Raw genomic sequence first — 10,179 nt, 5'->3', positions numbered from 1 at the left:
ACATTGAGCTGTACACGCAATGATGGACAAGCTAAATCAATTAGTAAGTCAGATAAACTAATTAGTCGAACTAGAGAGGAATTCTAACATCTTTCCTCAGTGACAGCTTTTGCAGAAAAATAGAAATAAATAATTTGGACCACATACTCTGATATTAACGAAGATGACAGATCCATTTTTGCCATATCTATAATTATACTGGAGTAAGGTTCCAAGGTCAATTAACCTCCAGCTAAGCTATTTTAGCAGGTGTCACTGGTAAATAGTGCCAACTTCCTGTGTAATAGGGCCACGTGTACATGGCCATCAACTTCTGGTATCATCCATCCATCCATCCATCCATCTTCTACACCGCTTATCTTTCAGGGTCTCGGGAACCTGGAGCCTATCCCAGGGGGCATGGGGCACAAGGTGGGGTACACCTTGGATTGGGGTGCCAACCCATCACAGGGCGCAATCACATACACATTCATACACTACGGACACTTTAGACACGCCAATCAGCCTACCATGCGTGTCTTTGGACTGGGGGAGGAAACCGGAGTACCCGGAGGAAACCCCCGCAGCACGGGGAGAACATGCAAACTCCACACACACAGGGCAGCGGCGGGAATCGAACCCCTGACCCTGGAATCAAACCCGAGCCCACTTCCGGTATTATATTTTCATGTAACATGCATAATGCATTGTAAAACTCAGACATCTTTCTGTTTTCTTTCTTTTCATGCAGCAAAGAACAAATGGAGAAAATGGCGTGTTTTGTTTGTGATTATTAACAGACGATTGAAATAACTCTTGTTCTTTTGAAGGACCCCAAAAAAATGTACACGGACCCCCTCTTTTTGTTTAAAGCTCAAGTTGCTTGTTTTGGAGTCGAAAGAGTCGGCTCCTACTGGTGATCCGATTCACTGATTCACTTCCGTCCCTTGGACGGAGAAGAGGATGAGCCTATCACAAGCTCGGAGCAGGCGTGTCTTCTTTTATGGACACGCCCCTTGTGCTGGTCGGGGTGGGGTTCTGTTCTGTAGAGTTAAATACCTGGACTAAGAACTAACACTAAACCTCCTGTGTTTAATTCAGAGGAAGAGTTTCAGTCGTTTCCAGAGAAACGATTTAAGATTGTTTATTCTTTTAGTAAAAGTCTGTGAAAACGGCGATTTGTCCGGTTTGAGCTTCATCAGTACCGCCGCTGCTTCATCTCACCGTCTACAGGTAAAAAATCTCATGCCTCGAGCTACAGCTAACTAGCATTCCGCTAAAGCTAACGGCTTTCTTGTGGAGCTGACGTCATGCTAGCTAATGCTAAAGATTTAACACCGGAGGGAGGGATGGAGCTACGGGAGAATAATAATAATTATAATAATTATTATTATTAGCGTTTTTCTATGGTTTCCGTCATTGTTTCCGGTGATTGATGATCATTAGAAATCATTCATCAGAAAAGTGTGTGTGTGTGTGTGAGTGTGAGAGAGAGAGACAGAGTTTTTTTTGTTGTTTTTTTAAATATTTATTCATTTTAAAAATTGTTAGTTGCCTAAAAAAACAGGTTTACTTTCAAAGCAACTTCCGGGTAAATAAAACAAAATAAAAGTCATAGATCACTGACAGTAACTGCTGATAACATTTCTGATAAACTTTGATCCAGTTAGTTAGTTAGTTAGTTGGTTCTTTTTCACAAATTCTATGACTATTTTGAGATTTTATTCCGTTAATGTACACAAAACTGGACAAAAAGTACTTTGATGTTTGGTACATGTTGGATATTTCAGTACCGGTTTCAGTAAATAAAAAAAAAAAAAAGGGGGGGGGGGGGTTCTGTTCGATATTTATTGTTTATAGTCTTATTATTATTATTATGATTATTATTATTATTATTGCATTTATGGAAGGAGTCTCCAGTGTCAGTGCCGGTGCTTTATACGCAATTTAAAACGTTACTAATAATTACTACTCATTATGCCAGGATTAAAAATAGTCTGCAGGAGTTCGTTGTTGTGTCAGATGTCGAGATTTCAGAACGTTGGACCTCACAGAAACGTCAGGATCGGGAGACACGTGAATAAATAAATCTCTGGCTTTGTGGGATTGTTGAGCACAAATGAAGAGAGACTGGATGTGAGGCGGCGGTGTGTCGGATGTTAATGCAGTGAGTAACGGTCTGTGTTCAGGCAGGTAGACAGAGAGAGAGAGAGAGAGAGAGAGAGAGAGAGAAACGAGGGAAATCACTTTACCACTGAGCAGATACTGGAGTTACAGCACAATTACTCACACAGGTGTGTGTTATAATCAGGTGTGTATCTGTATAGACACACTGCACACTGTAAATATTTATTCCCGATAGATCCAGACTCTGTATATATAATAAATAATCCCCGACTCACATCACTTCTACACGTTTATTAGTGAGAATGAGACAGAGAGAGAGAGAGAGACACGGTTTGAGACTCTGAGTAATCCCTGATCCTTCAAGAGTAGTCATCATCAGTAATCTCTGATCTGCCTTGACTCATTTATTTTACTCCTCTGTGAGAGAGAGAGAGAGAGAGAGAGAGAGAGAGGTGAAAAGCGAGAGCGAGACAGATTCACTTAGTGTGTTTAGAGTTGTGATTATAAATGAATTGTGGAAGAATAATAATGATGTTTTATGTGAGTAATAAACCCCCTGTGTGTCGTTCTGTTACAGTGGAATAACATCGTGGAGCGATGAAGCCGAGTTACTACTCCCCCTCGAGCTGATTATTTTCCTCTAACAGCGCGTCCCGAGTGTTTTATTCCTCTCACACCACAGCAACTCACCAACTATAACAACTTATCAAGTTTATAAAGAACAACACCTCACACCGCTTATCCATTTATAGTTACTTTTAACGTTGTGTCGAGAAACGTACAGCTTTACCTCCGACACCGGAGACTGCTTCCGGAAGTAAATCATTTCAATAAAAATAAGTTAAAAGCTCAGAAATAAGGAAGTGTGTAAATAAACCCGGACTGTGAGGGTTAACGAGTCTGTCCTGAACTGCAGAGAGTTACCACGGTGCCGCGAAAAGACTTTTATTTGCACTGAATTCACACTCAAACTTAAAGGGATGGACGTGTGTGTGTGTGTGTGTGTGTGCGTGTGTGTGTCTGTGTACAGATGAGTTTTGTCTTTTACGCAAGTCTTCGCTCTCTCACAAGAAACATATCACAGGGTGCGTTGGTTTTTTTTGTTTGTTTTTAAGAGCAGGATGTATAATGACAGTGTTCTCAAAGCGAAGCCACCCTGCAGTGATTCGACTCTGAATCGACTCTGAATCGACTCGCCTGCAGAAAGTGAATCAGCCATACCGTGTGTTTTGGGTTTTTAAATAGATCGTTATTATTAAATGATCTAATTCTTTATTTAGAGCCAGCTCGGTGTAACGATAACAATAACAGTTGTAGGAATAACTGTTGTTATTATGATGTTATTACACCACACACACACACACACACACACACACACGCATTTTTAGATGCAGAAATACACACACAGTAGCAGCCATCTTGTGTATACGTATTTAAAACCTAGAGTAACCCCCGACCTAACACCATCTCGGTCTGTTTTAGGATGGGCGTAAACGCAGAAAAGAAGGACAGGTGTGGGACGGTGTGCCTGAAATACCTCCTGTTCACATTTAACTTCCTGTTTTGGGTAAGTTTGTGTGTTGTATTTCCTGCCATCGTATGAAATGTACTCAGGATCGAGTATAAGAGTATAAGACTGATCAGTGCTGGTGCAGTTCGCACAGAAACACTCATGCTCGTGTTAATCAGCATGAATTAGTGAGCATTTAAAACATCGAATTCATAATATGTGTAAAAGGAAGTAAGTCCCGCCCTCTGTTTCATGATGATGTCACAGAGTTGATGGCTACGTTTACGTACGACTGTATGGTATCTTTATAGTAGTAATTTTTTGCTATCTGATTATGTACACTCTCTGAAACTGAGCGTGTGTTCCGGTTAAACGGGTGGAGTTTTCTGCGTGTGTTTTTCACACTTTCTCTCTCTCTCTCACACACACACACACACACACACACACACACACGTACATACATACATTAAAACTTCAGTCTCTGTCCTCCCAGCTGGCAGGGGGCGCTGTGATGGCTGTAGGATTGTGGACACTGCTGAAGAAGAGTGACTACATCAGCCTTCTCTCCTCCAGGATCTACGCCATCTCAGCCTACATCCTCTGCCTGGCCGGGGTCATCGTCATGATAACGGGGTTCCTGGGCTGCTGCGCCACCTTTAAGGAGAAAAGACGGCTTCTGAGAGTGGTGAGAGAGTGGTGAGAGAGTGGGTGAGAGAGTGGGTGAGAGAGTGGGTGAGCGAGCGGGTGAGAGAGCAGGTGAGAGAGCGGGTGAGAGGGCAGGTGAGAGAACGGGTGAGAGGGTGGGTGAGAGAGTGGGTGAGAGAGTGGGTGAGAGAGTGGGTGAGCGAGCGGGTGAGAGAGCAGGTGAGAGAGCGGGTGAGAGAAGGGTGAGAGGGTGGGTGAGAGAAGGGTGACAGAGCGGGTAAGAGAAGGGTGAGAGGGTGGGTGAGAGAGCGGTGAATCTTGTGGGTGAGAGAGCGGGTGAGAGAGTGAGAGAGCGGTGAAACGCACACGCCGCTAACGTAAAGGTTTCAAAACGATTTCCCAGTGAGCTGCTGTTAGTAAATGTGAGTATAGTGTAAATATTGTGCGTAATCTCAGATTAGATTAAAATGGCGTGTTTCTAGTTCTCCCTCTGTTTCCAAGACGAGCGGATGTCATCACGATTAGCGTTGGGATTGGGAGTGGGATTAGGGTTGGGATTGGGATTAGGGTTAGGGTTAGGGTTGGGATTGGGATTGGGATTAGGGTTAGGGTTGAAGGAGGAACGGCGAGAACTACAGCGGAGTTTACGCTGTATGATTACAGTGCGAGTGATTAACCGTCCGTTTAAACAGCTCTTATTTACCGTAGCGCTGTTCTAATGAAAAGAAACGTCTGGTCTCGCAGTCTGAACCAGACAGTGTAGGAAGGACGGAGGGAAAAGAAACGAAGGGAAAACTACTGTACACTGCTGTTTTTACATTTTAATTACATTCATTTCTGCTCCAAAGCTGTTGTGTTGTTTATAGCGTTGTTGTTATTGTGACGATGTGATGATGTGATGATGTGATGTGTGATCGCTCATTTCTTGTGTAAATGTTTTTTTTAAAGAACTAAAATTTTTATTTCCACATTCTTCATGGATGTGGATTACAGAAAGCTCTCTCTCTCTCTCTATGTCTGTGTCTGTCTCTCTCTCTGTCTGTCTGTCTCTCTCTCTCTCTCTCTCGCTGTCTCTCTGTCTGTCTCTCTCTCTCTCTCACTATGTCTGTGTCTGTCTCGTCTGTCTCTCTCTCTCTGTCTCTCTCTCTCTCTCTCTCTCTCTCTCTGTTTCTGCCTAAACTGTTTAGAAGTACACAGGTCCAAACAGGTAGAAATATGTGTCTCTCCGTCTCAGCACATGTTCTTGCTAGTTCACACAGATAGATATGTCCTTTCTCACACACGCGCACACACACACACACACACACACACATGCACATGCACACGAAGAGGCCTTAGTGAGTCTTAGCGGTCCTCTGGTGTCTTCACACTTCATAGTTCTTTATCACGCCATTGTCCGAGTGGAGTTAAACACACAGCGAGGATCGAATATTGAAATCGGGTCAGACCTCAGACTTCACTGCCGACGTTACGCTCGAGTTAGACACGCACGGGGGCGGAGTCCATCTAAAACTGAGACTTGTTTTAGTTATGTCTGATGTCTGAGCTTAATCTTAAGCATGATTCTGTTTCCTGATATCGTCTGGAGTCAGGAGCGGTGTTGAGTCCAGCGCCACCCACCGACAGTTTGATGTCACTACAGTCAAATATGTCCAGCTGCACTTGAAAAGCACAATGGAATGACATTCAAGGCCAATGATAAACACACAAACGTGACATTATTAATTCATTCATTAATTCATTAACACTTTCCTCCCTTTAAAAGCCACAGAAATTTTTTTTTTTATTTCCACACAGAGTAGACACATCTTAATCCGAGACATCGCACATCTCCGAGAGTGAATACTTTATGGGTAAAATGATGACCCTTGCTCTGTAAGGTTCATCAGTGCTCGGTCAGCTTATCCTTCACACTAGAGGTCGGCCGATTGATGGTTTTTTTCCGTGTCATTATACAGCACGAGAGCGCCCTCTAGAAGCAAAATAAGAACCGTCGCTGACTAATTTTGTCGCGTTATTTGAAGTGTTTTTTGATTCATTTTTGCACGTCTCTGTTTGTATTTGTTATTTGGAGAGTTACTTTTTGGTTCTGTTTGAATGTATATATTTTATTTACTTTAATATTTATGAACAGTTTATATAAGAATATTTATCTATATATTTTATTTCATTTTTTAGAAAGTGCGGTACATTTTCAGCTTCAGCAGTATTTTACTTTCACTTGTGTTTTCATTCACTTTCCTTCACCATTTCAGTATTTTGTCCTGCTGCTGTGCATCTTTCTTCTGGAGGTCGTGGCTGGAGTATTGGCGTACATCTACTACCAGCAGGTAAAGTCTAATCTGCTCTTCAACATATTTTAGTTTTTCTAGCAAAGTGACAACGAAACAGCAGAGCCATATTAAAGGCGACTGAGTTTAGAGATTGTTTATTGCGTAAGTTTATTGTTCCAGCTGAGCCACGAGCTGAAGAGTAATCTCAACAACACGATGGTGAATAAATATAAGCAGCCGGAACAGGACCACATCACGGAGGCTGTGGATAAACTACAGCAAGAGGTAGAGAACAATAACCGTCATTTTATACAGCGTCCGTTTGTAAACGCTCTGAACATCAGCGATTCGTAGGTTCGTATTTTTCCCCCTGTTACAGTTTAAGTGCTGCGGCAGCCACAACTCGTCTGATTGGACGGCGAACATCTGGGTCAACACCACTGAGAGAAAAGTTCCAGACAGCTGCTGTAAGACGCCTAAGGAGCTGTGTGGAAAGAGAGACCACCCTTCTAACATCTACAGAGTGGAGGTGAGTGAGAACGTCCCAGTGTTCATGTGGGTTTCCTCGCAGAAATATTTACGTTATCGACTCTCACTTGCCTTTATGTACTTGTCCAGCAGGGGGCAGCAGGAGCACTGCTAATCCTTATCCAGACCTGCAAACCTTCCATTTATTTGAATGAATATGAATCTGGAATTACGGTGTAGGCGTTTTGAACTGTAAAATATGAGGAAAAATAAATAAAAATATATTATATATTAACACTACACTTATTTCATGTCTCCTCCAAACAATATGCGTTCTTGAGTATCAAGACAGGAACATTCATGAAGTATATGTGGGACAAAACCAACACCGTTCATTCGTCCTTATCTCCCGCCTCACGACCCTCTGCTCTCTCACTCAGAGGTAGTGTTTAATGACGTCGGCGTCGTCTCGTCTTCGTTATCGAAATCATCATTTCCGTTAATGAAACGAACACGACACGGATCCTTAAAATGTCCCGCCTTAGATTTTTGAAATGCAACGTAAGGTCTGAAATATGTTCATTAGATTTCGATTCATTTCAGCGGTTTATAGAAACCTCAATGCAGGACTTCAGTAATGAATGTGTTGGGAAGAGGCGGGGAAAAAAAGTCTAATAAAGTTTTATATTTGTTTTTATTCTCCAGGGCGGCTGCATTACTAAGCTGGAGAACTTTATTATGGACCACTTAAAGCTGATTGGTGCCGTGGGAGTGGGTGTGGCCTGTGTACAGGTGAGACTAAAATGTTTTTAGTCACAGGTTGATATCAACACAGGTGTAACAGTAACTCTGCGTCACTCTGACCGGTTTGTAGTGTAATAACGTTGTTGTTGTTGTTGTTGTTGTTGTTGTTTATTTCTTTCAGATCGTGGGGATGATTTTCACATGCTGCCTCTACAGGAGTTTGAAAGCAGAGCCGTACTGATCCGTAGTCTTAAAATCACACCTTTACTTTTTATTTGAATGAACCTGAACATTCGCGCGCCCATACGGCTGAGAAATGTTAGTGATTGTGCGTGATTTTGTGCCCAAAGTGTCTGTTAATGAAGAGAATCCTCTGAAATTCTTCAAACTCCTTTTAAGTAACGGACGATTATATTTAACATAACCTGAGTGCCTTTTAATGTAATAAGGGATTTCATTAACCCTGTAATGACTGATCACTGTTTTATATATGAGATCCAGTATAATGGAGATTTTATTCTTTGTGCTTATTCTTTATAATTTATACCGTTTTGTCCTTTTGTGGTTGTTTTTGTCTTCCCGAGACATCCTGAGGTCGGTTCATTTGGGTTCATCAGGAGCATAACATCATGAGTGATGATTCAGCTCTACGTGTCGTGTGCTGGTGATTTTTTTTGTTTTTGTTAATTGGTGTTAAGACCGAGTTCTTTCTTAAGAACATTTCTTAATGTGGAAATGTAAGGTCATGATTTCAGGAAATTTTTATTTTGTATTAAATACCGACGTGACACCAGAGGCATGTTCTGTCTTTCATTTCATTTCAGTTCTAGAACAGCGGAAACAAACAGACTAAATTATTATTGTTGTTGTTTATTTATTTTATTTTTTTTCAATGTTAAATGCCCGACAGGTTCACGGTGGAGTGGATATAAAAAGTCTACACACCCCTGTTAAAATGGAGTTTTGTGATGTAAATGGTTTTGTGGCATTCCGGGAGTGAGCAGTACTTTTCCAGGTGTTCCTGCAGCTCCGTTAATGTTGCTGTAGGTCCCTCATCAGCCTCGCTGACAGGTTTTCTTCTCGTCCTTCCGTCGGATTTGGAGGACGTCCTGTTCTTGGTGGCGTCACTGCGCTGCTCGGTTTTCTCCACTTGATGGAGATGATGGCCTTCACGGTGTTCCATGGTACATCTGATGTTTTAGAAAGTTCTTTGCAGCCCTCTCCTGATCGATACGTTTCGTCAGTGTGAGCGGTTGGACGAAACCAAGAAGACTTCAAGAAAATCCCAAGAAACAGCTGATCTCTATTTAAGGTTCATCAGAATCACGATGCCTACCTAAAGGTCGCTGCAGTCCGAGTACGGCCTTCGTGGTAGCGCTATTCACTAATCCTAGTGGTCTCTTTCAGCAGGATAACGCTCCCTGACACACTGCAAACATTGTTCAGGAACGGTTCGAGGAACACGGCGAGATGTTGACTCCGCCTCCAAACTCCCCAGATCTCAATCCGATTGAGCGTCTGTGCGGTGTTCTGGACAAACAAGTCCGATCCATAGCCGCCCCACCTCGCATCTTACAGAACTTAAAGGATGCGCTAACGTCCTGGCGCCGGACACCACAGCACACCTCCAAAGGTCTTGTGGAGTCCACGCCTCGACGGCTCAGAGCTAAATGTTTCCAATAAAGCGCAGACGTTCATGCAGCGATGCTTATTACTGTATTCGTCAGGTGTAAGTTTGATGTGCCGTAGCCGGAATCCTTAATTACGCCTCGATGAAGTATTTTTTCCTACGAGTGCATCACGCATCGTGGACTACATGCTAACCTCCTGATTTCAGGTTCTAGGTTTTACTCTAAGAAGAGTCTAAATGTTTGAAAACGTCGGAAGCATGAAGGGTCTAAAACTTTCGTGTGATTTGTTTTGTAAGGGTTCTGACATTTCGTCCTCCGCTGCGAACACGTCTTGATTCTCTGTTTAATTCCCTCAGCGTTCTTAAAGCATGTCAAATAAATAATTCTCTCCGTCGGAGCACACAGAGGAACGTCAAGCAGTTTTCATCTTCCTGCATTTTCACCGTGACGCACCTGGTTTGTTTTGGTGATTTTATTGGTTTCGGTGCATTCCCGTGTGTTTGAATCGTATTTGCATGAACTCACAGCTGAGCCGGGGCCTAAAAGATGTCAACTGATTTCACTGAGTCCTTTGTGAAGATGTATGGAGATTGACACTGGCCTGATGTTCAGGACTGTTGAAGGTAAATGTGTAAACGATTCTGAATAACAACATCCCTGGACTTTCAGAAAACCGAAGCTGAATGAAGTGATGTAATCATTGGAAAAGACGAAGAGCAATTTTATTTAATCCAAATTTAATTTAAAAAAAAAAAAAAAAGGAGTTCTTGGGTGTGTTATGTTTTTGTAAACGTCAGGTGCA

The 10,179-nt window shown here is 42.4% G+C and overlaps 1 protein-coding gene across 5 annotated transcripts; it reads left to right on the top strand.

Annotated features, from left to right (window-relative positions):
- Positions 1 to 380: 380 nt before the first annotated feature.
- On the top strand, positions 381 to 8,539 carry LOC128606384 (CD151 antigen). Of its 5 annotated transcripts, none has more exons than XM_053622471.1 (9): positions 1,835 to 2,273; positions 2,684 to 3,328; positions 3,589 to 3,673; positions 4,110 to 4,301; positions 6,517 to 6,591; positions 6,715 to 6,819; positions 6,914 to 7,063; positions 7,708 to 7,794; positions 7,928 to 8,539. In XM_053622471.1, exons 3-9 carry the CDS (start codon positions 3,590 to 3,592, stop codon positions 7,985 to 7,987), a joined length of 753 nt encoding a protein of 250 aa, XP_053478446.1. In that variant the 5' UTR covers positions 1,835 to 2,273; positions 2,684 to 3,328; position 3,589; the 3' UTR covers positions 7,988 to 8,539. The 5 variants fall into 5 exon arrangements, with proteins under 5 accessions (XP_053478442.1, XP_053478446.1, XP_053478445.1 ...); XM_053622470.1 differs by having other exon boundaries at positions 2,404 to 3,328; XM_053622468.1 differs by having other exon boundaries at positions 1,835 to 2,290; positions 2,404 to 3,328.
- The last annotated feature ends 1,640 nt before the right edge of the window (positions 8,540 to 10,179 follow it).

Source organism: Ictalurus furcatus, chromosome 4 (assembly GCF_023375685.1).
Source record: "Ictalurus furcatus strain D&B chromosome 4, Billie_1.0, whole genome shotgun sequence".
Lineage (NCBI taxonomy): Eukaryota > Metazoa > Chordata > Actinopteri > Siluriformes > Ictaluridae > Ictalurus > Ictalurus furcatus.
The sequence above is the reverse complement of the archived record's forward strand: the minus strand, read 5'-3'. Positions and strand labels throughout refer to the sequence as shown.

Excerpts from the sequence above, each read along its gene's own strand:
- LOC128606384 (XM_053622467.1), top strand. The coding sequence starts at position 3,590 with ATGGGCGTAAACGCAGAAAAGAAGGACAGGTGTGGGACGGTGTGCCTG. Across the intron at positions 4,302-6,516 it reads AAAGACGGCTTCTGAGAGTG|TATTTTGTCCTGCTGCTGTG; the intron begins GTGAGAGAGTGG and ends TCACCATTTCAG. Across the intron at positions 7,064-7,707 it reads CTAACATCTACAGAGTGGAG|GGCGGCTGCATTACTAAGCT; the intron begins GTGAGTGAGAAC and ends TTTATTCTCCAG.